This window comes from Anopheles marshallii, chromosome 2, assembly GCF_943734725.1.
Source record: "Anopheles marshallii chromosome 2, idAnoMarsDA_429_01, whole genome shotgun sequence".
NCBI lineage: Eukaryota > Metazoa > Arthropoda > Insecta > Diptera > Culicidae > Anopheles > Anopheles marshallii.
The window spans coordinates 1,249,583-1,270,755 of record NC_071326.1 but is presented as its reverse complement, the minus strand read 5'-3'; the positions used below and the strand labels follow the sequence as shown (position 1 = coordinate 1,270,755).

Below are 21,173 nucleotides of genomic sequence, written 5' to 3'. Positions count from 1 at the left end.
AACAGAAAAAACCCTCCGTCCGTCGCGCTGGTGGTAAAGTAGCCCCGTCCACGAGCTTATTTCGCATAACATTGTGACAGTGGACTGATGCATCGGTGTCGGAAAATATGAACGATCAGTATATGCCAGCATGAGCACAAAAGGATGCTGTTAAGTGAAGATCGGAAAAGTGTAATGAACCACGAAAGGAGTCGTCTGCATAAAGCAGCATCCACAGCGAAAAGTTGTTTTTTTTCTGTTCAGGAAAGTGAATGCGGAAATTGGCGCAAGGCATCGGGATTAGTTTAGCTGCAGCTCGCAACACACACACGAAAGGTAAGGTTATAAGTAGAGCTATTGCGTATAGGGAGGAACTTATGCATCAAAAGGGACTTTAAAAGCTGCCCGTGTTTATTAGATTGTCGCTTGTATGTTGCTTTGCACAAGTGGTCGGTAGGGAAGTATCTCCGTACCTGTTGTAGATTAACTAAACGTTTTCCGAGCCAATCTTTGCATAACTCAATGGCTCTCTGCTAGAAGAAGGAACGACGGAGTTGTAAAACTTAAGAGCCAGATCCAAAACAGGGTTACTAATATGGAGGTTTGCTTTCCTTTCTTTTCAGGACACCCAGATATAGCTGCTTCCTTTCCCAAATTAATCTTCATTACGAAGCGTATCAGCTCACTCGATGACGTTTGGTCGCCAGTGAAGCATTGGAGCCTTCATTTTCCCATCGATTTACATGTGTGCAGGGCAACCAGGTCACGTTCTAATGGCACACCAACTACCTGTCTATGACGGTCGGAAGCTTCGGAATTGAAGAGAAAACACATAGTGCGAACTCTAACTATAAGGATATCCCCAAAGTTCCTTTTATTTTAAGAGAAACTGTATTTATATATCTATTTATTCGTCTGTTTCATGCATGTGCATAAACTATTTAAATTGTCTTACTCTGGATAGAAGGTTTAAGCGTAAGAAAACCATTCGCTCCATCAGCATCAGAGCATGCTGCAAACGTTGGAAAAATGTCCATTAGCCTATGTATAACGAATCCGTGCGGCACTCCGAAGCAAACGTCCCAACCGACCACTAGTTCCAAGATGGATCGAACTCCGTCATCTAGCGAAAGCGGTGAAAAGATGCAAAACGCTAACAAAGCATACAGAAAATCTGCTATGCCACCGTTCCAGTCTGCCACGGTTTCGATGATATCGTACTCGGGATCGGGCAAGAGTAAAAAGTTTTACAATAGTTCGTCGAATCGAAAAAAACAACACATAATGGAAAGCTTAAAGATGTGGAACGTTAAGATAGCACCTAGTGGCCTGGACAAATTCGAAGACGAACTGCCAACGGTACCCGCTGCAACTAGTCAGAAAAAGGAGTTGATTCATTCACTTGAGTCAACCGAAACCGGTCCTGCAAATCTCGAACAAGATAACCAGGCGGGCTCATCCATTGGAGAGCTTATCAAATCGTCTTCGTCGAAAAAGAAGATGCAAGAAGCAAACAGCAGTAAGTGTAAACCGGAAGAGATGAAAGGCCATACCATATCGAAATTGGCCACATCCAAGCTAGATCGTGACATTGCTAGCAATCATAAGGATCAAACGGAAAAGCAGGTAAGCAAAAAGCTTTATTTGAAGAATGTTTTCTTTTTGCTTAACCATTTCAAATTGTTGTGCAAAAAAAGGATAATTGAATTAGTTCCCATTTAGTTAACTGTTAATCGTATTTTTGTTATCGTTACCAAAAGCCTGCCAGATCGTTTGAACACAATACAGAAGGAACTATCGTGGAAGCGGATGTCCATAATCATGCATCTTCTGCTCATATCAGCGACATGTTGACAAGCTCGACAACGGAACTATCTTCTGGATGTAGTGGAGAGGTAACTTCGAAATCAACCGCTTCCATACCACTCCCGGCGTCTCAGCCATCGTCATTTGCGATGAAAGGAAGTCACCAAAAGCACTCACACAAATCATACGCTCGTTCATCTGCCACCCTCAACGGTACTAGTTCATCAGCTGCACCGGCTAGCTTGTCTGTTGAAGTGCCGGCTGGTGGTAACCGTAACGGCAAAGACACAGTCACCACTGTTCCATCCGGCCAGCCACAGGTATCAGTGATGTCTCTGATAATGCAGGGAAATTCTAAGCAGAATGAATCGCTCCGATTGGACGCTTTTTCTGATACTCTGTCATCATCATCATCTGCCCTTAAGAAAAGCATCCCTCCCAATCACCATGTTGGCCAACATCATACGTCATACATTCCTACGCTCGGAACTCAACATTCATCGAAACAACAGGGACTGATCAATCGACAGGACCAACACCATTCGGTGCAGCAGAGCACGAACACATCTCCGCACCATTATTCATTCGATTTTCTGCGTGATGTTGGTCTTAAAATGTCCATTGGCAATGTATCGGGTGGAGTAAACAACAACTCCACCGGCGATTTATCCATGTATCGAGGATCGTCCCAAGCAAATTATAATTTTACCCAACAATTCCAGCAGCACATGATGCAGCATCATCAAAATAGTCAGTTGCAGCCACAGCCACATCACGGCACTAGGCAGTCCCCGCATCAACAACAGCAGCTATTGCAGCTTCATCAACTTATGCCGCAACAGCAACCCCAACAGTACAACAGATCTTCAAATGTATACGGTGGCGACGAATTGGCACAACATTGCGCGCTGAACGAACCGCAAGGTTTCTCGAACTATGCTGTGCTTAATACAACCGAGGGACATAACTCCAGCAATGGTGTTAAAACTTATGAGATTTCATCCTACCTTTACAATCAGAACGGTGGAGCTGGTCACTCGCAACAACACCAAGCAACACATTACAAGCAGCCGATGTTAGAGCAGTCGCAACAACACACTGTTCAGATGCATAATTATCATCAGAATAATAACTACCAGTATCACAATCGTAACGGCCACGGGGGTGGTGGCAATCAATTGAGCTACGCGTCGCAAGGTTCCGGAAGAGTGATCGGTACAGTGGTTGGAAGAGAAGATGGTGGGCGGAATGGTAAAAAGTTCTGGAATGCTCATGGTAAAGGGAAAAATAGCTCAAACCAGACAAACGGCGGCAGTAAGCAACAGTTTAATAAGGTGCAAAGCATTGGTTATGGGTATCGGAAAAACTATCAACATTATTACAACCATCCGGCTAGTGGTGCCAATCACTACTACGAACATATCACAATTCAACCGCAGCAGCAGCAGCAGCAGCAGCAGCAGCAGCAGCAGCAACATCATCATCACCACCATCATCATCATCAGCAACAACAACAGTCCCATCATCATCATAAACACTGGCATCGGAATTTGGTATACTTGCGGGGATACGATAGGGGACACGGTGCTGCCTCTTCGCATGAATATACCAGCGGTAACCAGCACCAAGAAGAGGAACAAACAGGAATAGCCCTCCATTCCGCATCATCAAACTCTCCGGAAGGCAACAGTCCGGAAGAGGAGCTAAGCAATTCGAATCAACTCCAGGAGAATGGCAACAATGAGCCGATCGGCAAAACTCCGGAACCAAGCGCTTCTGATGTCCATGAACCTATCATGAATGATGTCTATCGGGAGGTCCACGGAAAGGACGTCGAAAAGGTAAAAACTTCCGAATTGCATGAAGAGCGCCTTTATGGCACGAGAAAACTATGCAGCGTGCCACGTTCATCATCGTCCTCCTCTGTGGTGTCGATTCCGTCGACAGAGTCATCCGTAATATCGTGTAGCACATCTCAGCTCGACACTACTGCCGCTAATGGGCACGATTACGAATCTGACTCATCCCATTCTTCCGATTATCGGGAAGGAACATTCCGGTATGCAAAATATAGTGATACGAATGATAATAAAGCGTTTCGTTCTTCATCGTCAACTTCATCGGGAACTTCGTCTTCCTCGGCTTATCCGCCTTTGGGCGAATTTGTCCCATCAGCACCGGCATCTCTGCACGCCTCGACGGCAGGACTTGTTGGTGAATTTATCGTCCGTAGCCAAAGTTTTCATGGTTCGCACCATAATCTCACCGCATACAGTAACAGTGGTGGCAATGTTGACGAAGGAAACCCTCCTGTCGGATCACCGAAAGGAATCCCTAGAACGGTAACCGGTACACAGTCAGTGCCGGTGTTTGGCGAACTGTTTGCCCACATGAACCATTGTCAGGCAAATCCCATCCAATTCGTTAACAGTCAGTCGACGGGCAATTTCGGGAGTAGCACATCGTTGGAATTGGCGCTGCAATCTGCAGTTACCAGCTCTTCAAGTTCGTCGTCTCTGTCTGCGTCATCGGTGCCGCCCAACGATTTCCAGTCGATGCAGAGCGGACATCCAAAGGCACGGTACGTAGATGTCGTATTGTTACATATTCGAACTAGGTTTGTTGTTTTTGTTGCTAAACCTAAATCTAAATCCTTACAGCAGCCAATCTGGACGTACTTCACCCACCAGTACAAATGCACACTACCAGTCACACCGATCGACGGTTGCTGTTTCTGCTGCGTCGTTGGCTAACCACCCCACGAAAGGCCAACTGTCCCACAAAACAGGGATTGGACGTAAGAGCATGCAAGCTGCAGTGAGCTATGCACATCGCTCCGCATTGTCTGGAGATTTTCAGCCCACACCAGCTGATCGGTTCATTATGCGTGCGCATGAAGTCGAGATGAAAATTCCACCCGATGCGCTTACGAACGGCAGTGTGTGGGACAATCTTTCTAGGGCCATCTGGGAACGGTTTGCAGCAGCGCAGCAATCAGAAGAAAAGTATGGTCAAAAAATGCAACTGTGGCGCGATTTGTACATTTGCATCAAGAAAGGCTTTCCCAAGTACAGTCTCTATTTGGTCGGTAGTACGATCTCTGGTTTTGGTGCTGACAGTTCCGATGTGGATATGTGTCTTGTTTCACGGGGTGGGCCCACCTGTTATGATCATCGGCTGGAAGCGCTGTTCAGTTTGTCGTTGGTGAAGGAATACTTCATGAACATGCCGTCGTCGAATTTCAGTGAGTTTAGCTTGATACAGGCAAAGGTTCCGATTCTCCGTTTTCAAGATAGCAAGAATGGCATTGAGGTGGATCTTAATTTCAACAATTGCGTTGGGATTAGAAATACCCATCTGCTGCACTGTTATTCACAGAGTAAGTAACATTGAAGCCGTAAGTAGATCATTGTACAACATTGTTATCGATTTTGTTGGCCTTTGCAGTGGATTGGCGTGTGCGACCACTGGTGTTGATGGTGAAGCTATGGGCCCAGCATCACAACATTAACGATGCGAAAAACATGACAATATCCAGCTACTCTCTTGTGTTGATGGTTATTCATTTCCTGCAATGTGGAACTAGCCCACCAATTTTGCCGTGCCTGCACGCTATGTATCCGGATAAGTTTATGGTAAGCTAAATATGCTCGGCTGAAAATAACAGCGACTAAACACTTCCATTGATGTATCGTTTGCAGAAAATCGTGGATATTCACAATATAGAAATGATCGAACGCATCGAACCATATCAAACGGACAACAAAGAAACTTTAGGCGAATTGTTATTAAACTTTTTGGAATATTATACAAAGTTTGAGTAAGTAAAGTTCCTGTGCATCCTAGTTGACCCAACAAACACACATTAAAGTTATTGTTGCAATTTCAGTTACGAACACCATGCTATATCTGTGAGAACAAGTTCTATCATACCGGTCGAAGAATGTCGCCTAGCCAGAAGTTACAAGAACGATCCCCATCATTGGAAGCATTTGTGCATAGAAGGTAGTTTTCATTAGCAGTATTAGAGAAAGCGTATAGAGTAATAATTTTGTTTAAATTTTTCCCTTTTCCAGAGCCGTTTGACTTCACTAACACCGCCCGGTCGGTATTTGACGGGGATGTGTTCGAACAGATAAAGTCCACCTTTGCGACATCATGGCAGATGTTGAAAGATTGCAAGAATTTGAATGTTCTCTTCGGTGAACCATTGTTTACACCGGTTACATCGACACTGTCTATAACTTCGTGATCATTATTCGTGTTCATTGGAACTTTTCTTTGAAATGCCCAAAGGTACGCGTTTGATTAGGGTTTCAAGAATTGATGTTGCCCTCTTTTTACGATGTTAGTTCCTTGTTAAACAAAGAAATTTAAATACCAAAAAAAAAAACAAAAAATACAAAAGCAAGCATGAAGCTGGTTTGAAAAGACTGACTGGTTTGAAAATGGAGACGGAAATTACATGTCTGTCTGCGATGTCTACCAGATATTCCCGGGAGGATGAAAAATTGCACCGCAAACAGAGAGCATTTATCAACTGCCCTAAAGATAAATGAGAATCTTGTCCAGCATAGAGAAAGCCAAGCTTAACACTGATACAAGTATTTCGATCTAATAAGCAATTAACTCGCTGCCATTTTTTGAAGAAATGTACGGCTTAAGCAATACTGTAATTACCGTGTTCGTTAACTATTATCGTTAGTATCAGCAGACATGAAGCGGGTTAGGCTGATTCAGAAATATTCCTTGCCGCACGTGGAGTTGAAGCACAATTATCTATTAATGAGTGGTGCTTGATAAGCAAACATAATAATTCTAGTGGGAAATGGAGGAAAAGTGCGGAGGTTATATGCAAAGGAAGACACGAATCCAAGGTGTGTGATGTCTGGTGATTCCGGATAAAGTATCATTGAATGATCTCGCTTAGGTAAACCTTAAACCAACCTTTACGGTGCCATTAAAAGGAAGAAGAAAGAGAAATCAATGTTTGAAAACATACAAAGGTACGGACAAAAGAAAACTCATACAAACAATGTGGTTAAGGTTGTTATATGAAAAAGCGATGCCCTGCAAAACGGACCCATAGGGTACGGAAATACGCAAACGCTACTACGAACTGAAGTTTGTGCGGACCAAAAATCGAACCACATTTGGTTGAATAATTAGAAGCGATAGAGCGATAAAGTGAATTCACAGTTCGTGCGATCGTGTTGATGAAAAGTTCGATTGGTTTGTGGTATTGGAAATGAAAGTTTGCCGTTATGATAAAGCTTTTTCTATCAGTAAGAGTAGCTATTTCTCCAGAGAGTGAGACTTTGTTGAGGATTAAAAGCGGAGTGTTTAGTGTGCATCATTGCAGCATGAAATGAGCATAGTAAAAGCAATAAATAATCGTATAATCAGGAAGGAAGACGCAAATAACACAACAATCGAAACAATCGAAACGCGCATCATCAACGCATCTAACAACAACACTTTCATAAAAGTATCTGTTTTTATGGTAGTTATGTGTAAAACTAATATAAAAGACATGGCTGTGAAATCAGATATATAAGCTAGGGAATCCCTACATCGCAGAGCCGACGTCGCTGAGTGAATCGGTGTGTGTAGTGATCCTGCGTGTAAGCGTTAAAGCGAAGGGCAGGAGAGCTTGAAGACATAGGAAGAAGCAGAATAATTTATATTATATTTTTAGAGTTAATTTATCTGAACAGAGCAATAGTACGGTGCGTGTACATGTTCGTTTGAATGGAAACAGAGGAAGAGGCAACAAACAGAAGTAAAGTATGGCCACCGATGGCAGGAAAGGTTAATACAATATCGCAAAGGCAAGAAGTTCCCGTACGAGCGCAAAAATCCAGCAATTTAATGCAAAAACTGGTGTGTTGCGCTTAAGTGCAAGGAAGAAATGTAACGGGAAAAGAAAACGGAGACTAAAAGAGAAGGTTAGTAACAAGCTAGAAGGCAAATATTCGTAGAGAAAAATGTGAAAACATGCGCAAAATACTTAAAAGAAGTGTAGAACAACTGTAAGTCAATGAAAACAGACAAAACAAAAAACAAACAAAACGTAAGACCCATTTATGAGTGGCATTTATAACAAAAAAGGTACATTCACAGAAGCAAAGCAGAGGCGAAGAAAGTTAAAGCAAAGTCAGTGGTTAAGTAATGTTGAGGATCAATTTTGTAACCCTCATGTTTGGTGCTTACGATCGAAAAAAAAGAAAAAATGGGATTCGTCAAAAGAAAAAAAAACAAGTAAAAAGGAAAAATAATGAAAAGCCATATTGTTGAATACCTCAAAGGAGATGACATTAAATAGTGTTATTCATAAAGGCCTGACCTGTTCGCTCAATATCGTACAGCTTTTAGATTATTCACATATACAGAGGAGGCACGGAGAATCCAAATTGAGATGAAGTGATGGTGTTGATGGGATAACGGATTGGTAGATGACGGAGCTCGACCGTGAACTACAGCAACAGTCCAAGACTCCAAAGTGATTGTAGCGTCGAATAAGTAAGTCAGTAAGTAATTACGTAGTATAAGGACCCTATAGCAAAACAATAATATGAATGGCTCGAATTTTCTTGCGCTGTTTGCTAACTGTGGATGGTAGACTCCTATTGGTCGCTTTCCGAATCGATCGCACAGTCACAGCTATCTGCCACGGACAGAAATGTTTATGTAGCTCAACGACGTTTAACATCATTACGATAATAGTCGTGTGTACGGAGATATATTTTCATCATACCCTACCCGGCTCTACCCGGGATCCGGCACAGGTTCGAATATGTGTTTTGCTCCAAGGGATGCAGTGCCGTGGTTCGCGAGTTGTTATTTTGCGAAAATTACGCTTCCAGGCGCATTCTAGCGTATAATATCAAAACTCGGCGAACGACGACATCGTTGTTGCCTGCGTGTCTAGATCGATGGAACGGTGCATTGTATTTTAACGTTGTTTGCTACCTTTTGGAGCCATTTCCAAATCCCGTTATGTATGAAGCAAACAAGCATTGCACCGTTGCGGCACAGTTGTGTGATTTAGAAATAACATTTTAGCACATTGCACAATCGAATTAGAGTTGTGATGTGGTATGCCAGTATTACTGAGCCCTTCCATGAATGGTTGGAACAAAAAAAAACATTTAGGATTAAAGACGCTTTGAGCCTTTATCGTATCAGTAGATTACCGGTACGCGATATAATTTTCGCACGATATAGCAAAAGCCATATTTATTGTGTTGCGCGTAGTGCAAAGACACAAATGTCGAATCAGCTCGTAAAGATGATACCAGCTGAACTAAATGGCCGGCGAGAGTATAAGGACAATTTGGTGGAAAAACCTGCGAATGTCGTAAAAATAGACTGGCGGTAAAAAGTTGTTCAGAGCGACGCCTACTAACCGTCGTTAAAACTGCATCGTGGTTAATGGGCTGTGTGTGCGTGTGTGTGTGGGGGGTTGTTTTCCACGAAGCAACCACCGGACCACGGCCGTGTCTAATTTGTTAGAACTACCCCGGATGTGACCGATGCGAGTTCTGGTGCGCGGGGCCAAATCGAATGCTTCACGACCGTCCTTTGTCTTGTCGGTCCGGATGACCATTCCGGTCAACCTTCCCACCAAGTCGGGAAATCATTGACCATGGTCCATTTTTATCGCGACCATACACACAGTGTGCGTTGCTGTTTTTATTGACTTCCTTTTCTTAGCGGACCGCAGTGAGGGAAACTTTTTGATGGTTGTTGATGCCTTTTTTGTTGTTGGAGATAAGTGAAATAAGCTTTCCCTTTTGTTTGAAGCTCGGCAGGGATGAGAATGTCCGGGCAGAAAGGGGAGAAAACGCAACACAAAAACACACACTATCGTCATCAAAGTAGCACGTTCCGCTCAAAATTGCCATTTGCAAAGTTTGAGGTTCTTCCGGGACTTTGGGTTGGAAGTGTGCGTGGGTGTGGGTGTTTGTGCGTGGGAGGAGAACCGACATCCCATGCTATTGATTTTATGTTTTATTGAACCGAAATGTACCATAAAAATAAATAATTTCGGGCCTGACTTGGCCTGAACCATTCGTCCGGGTGGGTTCCGGCCCGGCTTTGTTACTTACCCGTACGCCGTCTATTATCTCCCCTTCTTCAGACGATGAAGGAAAATTCGTAAAGTCATGGCCGTTGGGAAACTTGTTCGGGCGGGGTTGAAAATCCACTCGCTGCAATGAGACAGGCGGACGGTACGATGGGAAACGTAAAACAATAACATCTTGTTATGATGATCATTTTACTTTTTTACTTGCCGCAGTATCCACAGCATTCACGTGAGTCAAAAAAAAGAAGAGATGCAGATGTATCAAAGGAGGATCGCCGCATGCTACGATATAGAAGGATGGGCAAAAGTTTATCTCAAATCAACTGCTACTGTGCGGGGCGTGGAATTTTGGCACAAGTTTCACGTTGAGCCTGTCGAACAGCGGGCAAATATTGGTATACGGAGCGTATCGAAGGAACAACTTTACAAAGTTAGTTTTCGTTGCAGTGCGCGCGCGGCGATGGTGCGGCCACTAATCGCGAAGAATGAAGAGTTGTTTGCATCATCGAAGCATTGGATAAAGTTTGTGTAAAACAATAATCGGGCGTAAGGTCTACGGGTGCAGGGAAACGCTGAACGCGGGCACATCGCGGATTGTTGTTTGGTTTTTGGCGTGTGTTTTTTTTTTGTTAAAGGATTGTGCATTAATGGTATAATTTGAAGGTGCTACGAAGAAGAACAACAAGAATATGCAGTACATTGACGCCGAACATTGATCCATCGAAAGTTGTGCGATGGATACAGGTGGTATTGCAAATTAAATGTTTCGCCCCAGTTGGAAGGTTTGCTCTGCTGAAGGTTGGTCTGAAATTAAGGGAGTAGTATACTTTGCATGGTTAAAAAATGTGTTTATTTTGCTTAAAATTTTCGTTTGAGTTTCTACTTTATTGTGAACATTACGCAAAATTTAGAGACTCCAGATTACTCAGCCTCAAGTTCTCAATTTTTAGTAGAATTTATAGTTTTTTTTTATATTTTTCTTATTTTCTGTTACTGTGTCCTGTTATGTCATTTATGCCATTGCGTCTGAAGAATTGATCTATTTCCTTCAAAAACCCAATTCAATTTTATGTACAGTGCGATACAATGCTAGAAAAAAGCACGTTTGATCGAAAATTTCTCGGGCAATCTCTATGGTGTCCGCCAAGCAGGTGAGCAGATCGCCATCAGAGGTGCCAAGTAGCATCCGATGTTGCGACGAAAGGAGTCACCCCATGCAAGCCAAATCTGAATTTTTGTTGTTGTAAAACTGTAGAATGAGCGTATTTGTGCCATTTTCGTCCCATAGTTTTAGTTGTCTTGAAATAAAACCTAAAAAATAACTTTCATTCTTCGGGCGCCAGAATGTACTACTCCCTTAATTGTTCTGCACACAATCAACGTTGAATGTTGAGAGTTGTTGTGCTTGTTAGATTGAGTTCATTGGACAAAAAATGATAACATAAACTGGCCAAACGTGTCAGCATTGATGAGTGGAATTGGGCAGATGATTGATTGAAGGCACCATTTAATGGCTGTAAGCTCATCGCTTTTATTCGCGCGCACCGTGTTATAGCTTTATTCCATTTAAAACACGACGCAATATCGTGCAACTGTGTGCCATTTTACCTGTCACAGCGATCGGGAGATGGGTTACCTATTTTAGCCACAACATTATCTCACCGTTGGTGATTCATATCCAGCCAAAGCCCCGTAGCGCACCCGTTGTTGTTTATCTCATTAATCACGGTGTGTGCGCTTTCCACACGGGGTGCACACGTACAGCTTTCGCTACAGCACAACGCAATCCATTTGTGGCAAAAACGGGCCATCGATCACGGGGTCACTTTAGAAAGCAATCACTAGCCGGGAGATGGCAGGTTAATGGAATAATTAAGGTTTATTCGCTGGCCAACTTGTTAACATGGGGGATTATCCCGTTTTGTTGCGACGCTCTCCCCAAACGGATTGTTCAGTGTCAGTTTTTTTTCTGTTGCAACGGAAATTTCAAAAGTATTGCTCAAAAGAAAAGCTAAATAAATAACGACAGTTCGCAATTAGAGGGCATGCCGGTAGTAGCTGGCCGTAAACGCGAATGCATTTGTGTTTGACGACGAATTTAATTAGATTCCAAGGATTGTCGGTTTGATCGATAACAAGTCAAACGAAGTGAGGGTCGACTCTACTGTTTTTTTTTTGTATCTGCAAAATGGTGCTTTCGACTGTTTCCACCCAAAAAACAATTATCTGGCACTAGATATCCGTCCGCTCATCGCTGATCATCTGACCGAAATTCAATTTAGTCGCCCGAGTTGCCGCGGCAAACCTGCCTTGCTACGAAAAACCAACCCAAAGTGACCGATGGCAATGTTGATGATTATGATGATGATCACCATCATCAACATCATGAGCCTTATGACACCGGGGTTTTTGAGTCAAAACAAGGATGGCATGGCAGTCGGATGTATATAGCTGATGTCCGCACCGGAAGCTCGGTCCGGTGAGTGTGTGTTTGTGTTCCGTGTTTCGCACGTGTGCGAGTGTTCTACGGGGTGGTTTCGGGTGGCACGCGCATGATGGATTCGTCGGAAGCAATTGACTGAGGATTTATTGAATTTTATTATTATCCTCGATAAATCGTGCAGCCGGCTGTTGCCGGTGCAACGACGGGTTTAGGAACCACGTGCACCTTATGCACCTGCTGGCCCTGCTGGGCGGTGAGGACCCGACCGAACGGGTTCGATGTATTATATATTTAAAATCTAATTATGCTTGTTAATTGCTAAGCCCAACTGCAGCGATCCAGCGCGAGCACCGAGCCCAAATTGAAATCGGGGTGGGTTTGCGCCATTGGCCGCTTGGTACCGGACGGTTTTCGAACTGTTTGGTTAAAATTTGAGAAACAGTAAGATAGGAATCAGCAGAAATATGAAATGGGTTTGCCGAGGCGAGGTCCCAAACCCCCCGGTGCTGTCCAACAAACTGTGGATAATTGTGTTAGATTTAGATGCTGTTTGCAATGATTATTCCATTAAGGGGTTGTTTTAGCCGTATTTTCGAATCCGATTCCATGTGGACGTTGGTAATAGAGCGACAGTGCATTCTAAATTGTATGGAGAATTTCGAATTAAACAACCATCAAGCACGGTAGAAACTGTTGCAAAGGTTAGGAAACAATTTATTCATCTATTGAACACCGATCGATCCTTTGGAGCTGAGGGTCGGGTTAAGGTTTTGGGATTTTTTTTTCGTTTTTGTATCCGAAGATGAACGCTGCCTTTACTTGAATCCGGGCCGAGGATTTGCGTATATGTCAACTCTTGGAAATTGTTGTCAACTCAAACATCCAATGGGAGCCCCCCATATCCCACTGGGCATTGTGTTTGCATTGCGTACGTTAACATTTAATGGGACCCCTTCGGTTCCAGCAGGTTGTGTGAGCTGAAATTATGTTAATGCCGGTCGGGTCTGGCTGTGCACAGCGGCCCAGCTGCTGGAGGATTTGCCACACAGTTTTCAAACAAACCCGAACAGTTCGACAAACCCAAACCTCGCCGTGACTGATGAGTTTGACTAGGTTTAATCAATTAACTTAAACCCTGCCCTTAAGCTCCCTAATGGCTGAGTCCGAAGGCTCCGAAGGCAGTGTTTTGTCTGTGCACTGGCAATGACCAAATGCCATTTTGATGCTGGTCTTGTTCGTTTGGGTCGAAAGTTTTAACCTGGTTTCGGGCGTACATGTCTATTGATTGGGGCAAGTTAAGCAAACTATTACTACGAGGAACGGCATAAACATTATGATTGTTTCATAAGTTGTCTAAAAAACCCCGAGAACTAGAGCTAGTTTTTGTGCAATTTAAGGTTGTATGTAGGCTGTTACTTTCTGTGTAGAGTATCTGGTTGAGAGTTACGGTAATTTCCCATCGTCCAGGCTTAATAACTTCGAATGGCTGCTCTGCTTTGTGTTGCAATCATTGATTAGACTGCATAATGCTTACTAACGCCTTTCGAACTTGCCAGCACGGAGAAGCTAAATGATTGGCCTGGATTTTTTAATTGCTGATCGTTGTCAACCAAGACCGTCCTGCAGTGGTAAAGGTTTGGCCGCGCATACCGAAGCCGAATGTCCAATTCTGATCGAAACGGCGTCCAACGAAATGGGTTTGGAAGCGCCCAACGACTGCACAAGGCAAATCCGACCGATAACAGACCCGAACGGTGGCCACGTAAAGCTGCTGGAGCACATCGATTATAGTGCTCTATTAATTTTGGAATCGTAACAAATGGATTTAGTTACTAATGCAACGCCAAATGACCACCGCGGACGGACGACGGCGTTATCCTGGGTGCTAGAAGTTTATCAGCGGTACATTGCAAAGCTTTTTAGTGCACTCGGCTGATAGTCGATTACCATCCATTGTACCATTCCAGCGCCACCACACACGGCGTGGGCATCGACAGAGTCTTGCTACCGTGAGCTCAGCAAACGGATTCAGGTTGGGCGACAAACGAACCACACCGATGGAGGTCCGTTTGCCAAACGTACCATCTGCGTGGAATATTTTTTTGTGTTTGTGCGGGGTTTAGAAATGTGACACCCGACACCAGTTCTGGAAAGGACTTTGTTGTCGGCTAGCTGACGGTTGTCGTGGACGGTTAGTATTATGATGTATAACTTCCCAAACACATGACACCTAACGTGTCGTAGTTTCGTTCGAATACCTTGTCTTTTGATGCTTTTTTGGACTTAATTTCGGAAATGGATTGTACCCTTTCTTTGTGATATGGATGGGATTCCGAGAACATTTTACAGTTTTTTTGAAACAAATTTGACGATGTCATGTTTGGTTTGGGAGTTATCGGAAATTGTGATAATATTTAAAATAAAAATTGAAATACATTAAACGTATTACCATTTACCGCGGAACTTTGTTGGCAATTATTCGTAGCATTGCTTATTCCACAGTTACATTTTCTAAAGTGCCCCAACACTGAAGCTTGTTTGTTTGTTTTGCACAATGCAAAAGGCGATCAGAATTCTATCGTATATCGATATCGAATAGCCAGCAGAGCACTGTTATGCATGAAAAATGCAGCCCAAAAAGTAGCATGCACTTTGCGAATAGTGCAAGTGCATTGAAATGTATGGGATCGGAAAAAGATTCGTCCGTCAGATGGGGTTTGGAATTGGAGCAGACCCAATCGAACCGATAGCGTCGAGCAAACATTGTTGTGATTAGAGTTCGAAGTTTCGTGCAAGGTGCTGCAGCACGTTCGGGGGTGGGGAGAAATATTCCTCTATTGCCAGCTCGTATTTTGTGTCCCCGAGCTAGCGTGAAACGATCAAAAGAGATGCAAGATTCGCTGTGAGTGGATTCCAGCGACTCATGTCGGCATTACGGTAGTATATCCCGTGTATATCCTGTTACATGCATTCCCCGTTTTATCATGTACGTCTGAGGTTCACGCTCCAATTGGTCCAACCAACACCGGAAGCTGCGAGTGCGACGAGATCGCACCTTTTTGGAAAGTGTCTCCACGGCCACGGACGGAAATCGACGGACCGTTCGCTCGCCCGTTGCTTTCGTGGCGTTGGGAAACTGGGAAAAAAATTGGAGCTATTTTCCACAATTTGCCCCGTTTGTGTTGCTGCCGTGATCCGTCCGTTTGCTAAACGCATTTCGATGGAAGGGAGTTCGAATGGAACACGACATTCGTAAACTGTTCCCGCGTAGAATGCGCCGTAAAACCGTTTCGGACATGGGACATTCTTTTTGTAAAGCAGATATCAATTTCTCGCAGTTTTCGCTGTTTTTGCAATGAAATTTTATGGTATCCGATATTTTGAACACTTTCTGTGATGGATAAGGGTTTGCCTGGTGAAAAGTTTTCAATGTTTTTAAATCATGCAGTAAAACATTATGCATAAATTCGTTATGAAATTCATACGTGGGTGTCGGTTAAGAAAGCTGGCTCGATGATATGTTGCCCAGAAGGGAAAAAGTATCCATCGTAGCTGGTTTAAAACGAAAATTTGTATCACATTACATCCATATAGACCTTTCAAAAGACAGATGAAAAATAAAATGGAGTTTAGACAGACAAGTTCGAAATCTATCCTTTAATTCATATTTTGAGCTTTGTCTTTAGGCATAAGTATAAGTGCAAATTGTGCCATAAGTTAGTTTTATTTTGGTGTATTTTGTCGAGAATCGGTCTCAAGAGAACCGGAGGAACAAGTTAGAGGTTGGTTTTTCTGAGACTTTGGATGACGCTCTGGCAATATTGTTGGTAACATGTGCATAAAGACGGTTGTTAGTGTTGAGGGGTTTTTGTCAAAAGTAGAAGAAGAACACAAGAATGGTTTGGTACTTTGTTTATGCATTGTGGGCGTCAGTCGAACCGTTGCAAGCAGACAACATCTGGTTTGTTTTCTTAGACAACCACGAAAACACCTCATTAAAACAGACCTATTTTCTATATCAAGAAAATAACATTAGTGTATGACTGTTTTGTTTTAACATAATTTACGAATCTGCTTGGCTCGTATTAAATGCTTAATCGTGCTTAATAAGCTTACTGCACTGCAATACTCGCATTCAATTAGTGTGCAATAAAGTAGTGTCATTGAGGATCTTCGAATGTCTATATGATACAATTTATTCCAATCCTTTTTTTGGTGGAATAATTATTCTATAGACAACACATGATCTGAGCTTGTTTAGAATATAGGCAAGCCATCTTAGACGTATTAGGCTGTGGATTATAAGATGGGACTATTCATCGTTTCTTTGTGAATGTTCCGAAATGTCTTCTCGAAAATGAAGTTTTGCAACGTCACTGGAATTAGGCAAACGTTCAATTTACCGCGATTCCGTTCACTGGGAAGACTGGGTGATTGGATGATTATATCAATTCCTCGTTCATTTGTGTAGCAATGTTCTTCCTCCATCATTATTACCGAAAGGGTTCGCGAAGGTATCGTAGATTCTGGAGGAAGATGTAAATTGGTACTAATTTAGGAGCGATCGTTGTAGCCCTTCGCTCATACCATTGCGTAACCGTGAACCGAAGCTTATCAAGCCGACGAAGGCGTCAAGGGGACGACGGACCACATAACACGTGGCGCACGCAAGTCTATGAAATTAGAGCTCTTTCCGCAAACTTTCGCCATTTCTACGATGATGATTGATTGTGAATGATTTTGAAAGGTTTGCTGTACTAAGTGTTTATTGCCCTCCGTGAGACGGGCCGAGGTTCGATATGTATGTGTGCGAAGGAATAGATGAAAGGGTTCTGCATCGAAAGGGCTGTAGCCAGAAATGTGGCTAATTCACTGTAAAGCGCATATGAATATTTCCCTCGGCAACATTTTTCCTCCGAAAGCGGAAACCTTTCTGTCGTTTGCCACGTGCGTCACACTTCAGCATGTTTGTCGAAGTGGTAACGAATTTAGAGAGGTACTTTGGGAAAAAGGCCACACATTCGCCTACAGATATTTGGTACACCCCGCTGTACGTTGTGTCCTGCCGTGATAGGATTTGGGCTTTAGGGGTACCCCTGTAAAGGACCCGCAACTTCGTGGAGAGGTTCGGTTTTGGAGGGTGAGCCGTTCGCCGCCGGTTCCGGGCATGAAAAATGGGTTTCTGTTTGTATTTACATTTGAATTGTGTGTAAATTGAAGTTTTCAATCGATTCCAACAGTGGGCAGACCGCGGCAGGGAGACCGATCCCAATTTGGACCTATTCCGATGGAGTCTGCAACCTAAATGGGATTCTTGTAGGCACTTTCGAGGGCTTATCTGGTAGTATGATAGAGGCAAGATGGAGTTGTACATGTGGCTGAAGAAATGGGAAGCCCGACGCCGAGCAAAGATGATGAATCGTCGTTGGTTGTGTCATCATTTTTCGGTAGGATTAGAATTTCAATTTCGACGCCCGTCGTCAAAGTGTGTGATGACGGCCTTATCGATAAGTTAATTTCCTTCCTTTCGCCCCGACCACTAGGAATGGCGGGGAACGACGGACGTTGGAGTTGGGGATAGAAGAAGAGCGGTTGGAAGAAAAAGATTTTCAGATACTCATTGTGATAGCGTGCGGAAAACACATGTGTGTTTGGAAAAGTGGGAAGTAATGTATTGGGCGTGAGGTTGCATTTTCGAGCTTGTTCTGGCTTTGCGCGTGATAGGTGTGCATAGCAAGGGAGAGATCGTCGTTTCCTTTGTATATGTTGCTATGTTTTTGAGTGCAATGGCTATTGGCATGTATGGTTAGCAGCATGGATTTCTAGGTAGGAGCTAAACAGCTGGTATAAAGCGTTTGAAAAATGATATAAATTATTCTAGCCGCATTCGAGGGGCATTGTAGATGTGTGGGAAGGATGATACTACAGAAATAGTGCTGGGGTGCCTAGTTTCCAACACCAAAACCCATTGCAAGTAGAACACGCAAGCATAGAATACGAAACTGGGGCTGAAAATTGTCAGCACATCTGATGGTGGTAGCGTTTGGCCAGAGGATCTACACACGGAGCAGTTTTTCAGCCCCTCCCGACTTAAACGACCTTTTTGTGGAAGAATTCAGATCAGAATCGGGCAAAAGATACAAACTACGCCCGAGAGCTGGTACGGGCCAGGTGAACCCTACGACGACCGTACCCGTGTGAGAGTTAATATTCATAAAGAATGCTTTAAAAGGAAATTTACCCTATCCTCCCGTTCCAGTTTTAGTGTCTATTAGCAAGCATTCCTTTCTAGATTGTATGTGAGAATTGAAGAAGTTTGTGGCTTCACCTTGGCTACATTTGCAAGCACACGATTGCTTTCTCATACATTTTTAAGCCACCGGCAGCATCTAGCAGGAGCGATGATGCAACTGTGATCTTATATTTTTGTTCGCAATATTCCACGGCGGAGTCTTTTCCTTTCTTTTGCAATAATTTTCTTCTTTGCTGCGAGTTTGAGATTTTTGTGAGGTGTTGTATAGGTAGCGGGGTTGGTGCAGAGATTTAGATTTGAATATTGTATCAAAGGGGAGAATCTTTTTCTTTTGGAAAAATACACTACCGACACCGACTTCGGGAAGTTTTTTTTTCGCGTTTTGACTTGCCATTTCTGGGTCGCCTCGACTTTATTCATCCGTGCAGTTTGTATAGTCAGCTACACGAATGGAGGGTTTCGCATGGATTTGATGTCGGTCTTTCGTGTGAAGAGCGGCACCGCTACCACTAAACCTGTGGGTTTCACATGAGTAGTGAAATCAAAAACGTATTCCATACCCTGTAACATCATTGCCTTTTTATTTAAAATGATCAGATTAAGGTGGGTGCTAAAGTATATGAAACTGTATCTAAACACACATTGTTTAAAAAGGATAATTTTTGGATTTTGATGCTGCATCACGTGTTTCTCTCTTAAAACGCTCTCCACTTTATAGCTTATACAGCTCACTGCATTAGTCGAAATATGTAAAATAGTAGTTTAAAGTCTGCCTGAATAAGAAAGGAAATACACGAGCAAAAGGTTTTGTCACTGAAATGTATACCCTATCGATGGATCCTTCGTACGATAGCGGTATTGTTTACTTAGCTGGGTCGAACGAGGAACTAATTGCAAAGTGCAAAAGAAGGAAAACAAACGATTGGATCTTTTCCAAAGCCCCGGCCACACCCAATTGGCATAGTTTGGGACGTCCGTGGCAGTGTCTTTCTTTCTTAGCCGCGTTTCCTAGCCCCGGACCTAGGGTGCCTTGTGCCGAGTGCTCGGTGGATGGTTCTCATCAGTCATTAGTACAAGACCGCTCTAGTGCTTGGGAACGGTATGAGAACGGTAGCGCCAAGTGAAGTGTAATTTGGTTCGTTCATTTGTAAGTTCAGTTCAGTTATAAACTCGTGGTATTTCGCTTCGCCTCATTTATATTTTTTTTCGGCCCACAAAAAGCGCAAGACTCGAGCCACTTCCTAAGAGTTGGTAAGTGTTGCAAAGGCATTAGCTCGTATGTTGGTTGAGATCTCCGAGCACAGTGCGATAGGGTCGGATGCGGATAACCAATTCAGTTTTTCTTCGCAGTCGTAAGACCTTTACTCGATTCGCAGGAGCTCGAAAAAAAGACTCTTGAAAGTAAAATAACCGCCTGAGTAATGATGAAGAATAAAAGAACTTAATTAAAACTAAAAAAATGAGATCTGGAACTGTTTGCGGAGCGTACCGGGCGTAGTTCGTTTTTGTGTCTTTCTGCTTAAAAAATGGTTGCGGGTGACCTCCGTAAAGGATACGGTCGAGAAATACGGGTGAGTCTAGACATTTTTTCCCTCTCTCTCTCCACCGGACTGTGAAAAATGAGTTCAGTTGGATTTAATGGGTAAATTTGATACAAATGAGTGGGCAATGTGGTAAGCGTAGGTTGAAATAAGCTTTTGACCAAGATAGCAAATAGTGCTAATAGTTTAGCTAGGCCAATGTTTTCCCCGTACTTGCCACTTGCAGCGAATGGAGGCGCACGGTCGTTCATGGTTGTGGTGTGGCACAGGTCAGATGTATTGTGTATAGCACGCTGTATTTCAGCATACTCGTGCACCGCACCAAACCAAAAAGAGATCACTCTAACATCCTTCCTATTATTTTGCGTATCATCATATCCATGTCTATGTTCATATTCATGTTACTGTACGCCGGAGGTTGTTTTAGTTGCAATACTTATTTTGCCATTGAGTACGGTTCGGTTGGGAGAAGCGCTGGGAGTGAGGCTGTTTTTGACGAAGGTATAAAGGCGAATGTGTAACACATCGAATGTGAAAAGAGAGAGAGACAAAGAGCGATGTATGCTCGTTATATTATGTGATTCGATAAGAAGATCAATTTTGCATATTGCACAGTGCATGCGATATGGCACCAAATAGAATATATAAAAGCTGATGGCAGAAAGCAGTGCAGGCGGACACGTGAAGCTTTGGCGCTTGATGGTAATAGTGAGAAAAATATCGTATTGAATCATTTCACATAGCGGCCATGATCCTTTTGGGAACAAATTCTACGCATCGGTGTACAACACTGTTGCACAAACAACGTTATACCCATGGTCATTATCAAATTCATTCACTGGAATTATTGCTAATTGATAGAACCGTCGCGTAATAGACAATTTATTTTAGGAGCTTATTTATTGGTTCGGTAACCAAAAAAAAAACACACTCCAATTGCTTAAAATTGCAAAACAAAAAATGTAAGAACAGAGAAACGGAATGTTGGGACATGCTCAGACTGGGGAGGTCTAAAGGCAATTGATCTGTAAATAAAAAAAGGGACCCTCGCTTCTTTGTCAG

At 43.2% G+C, this 21,173-nt stretch overlaps 1 protein-coding gene across 1 annotated transcript; it reads left to right on the top strand.

Annotated features, from left to right (window-relative positions):
* The first annotated feature begins 1,008 nt into the window (after positions 1-1,008).
* Positions 1,009-6,037, top strand: LOC128708409 (poly(A) RNA polymerase gld-2 homolog B). Its single transcript, XM_053803386.1, has 7 exons — positions 1,009-1,605; positions 1,740-4,366; positions 4,446-5,164; positions 5,233-5,420; positions 5,487-5,605; positions 5,675-5,790; positions 5,862-6,037. The coding sequence occupies exons 1-7, from the start codon at positions 1,009-1,011 to the stop codon at positions 6,035-6,037; spliced, it is 4,542 nt and encodes a 1,513-aa protein (XP_053659361.1).
* The last annotated feature ends 15,136 nt before the right edge of the window (positions 6,038-21,173 follow it).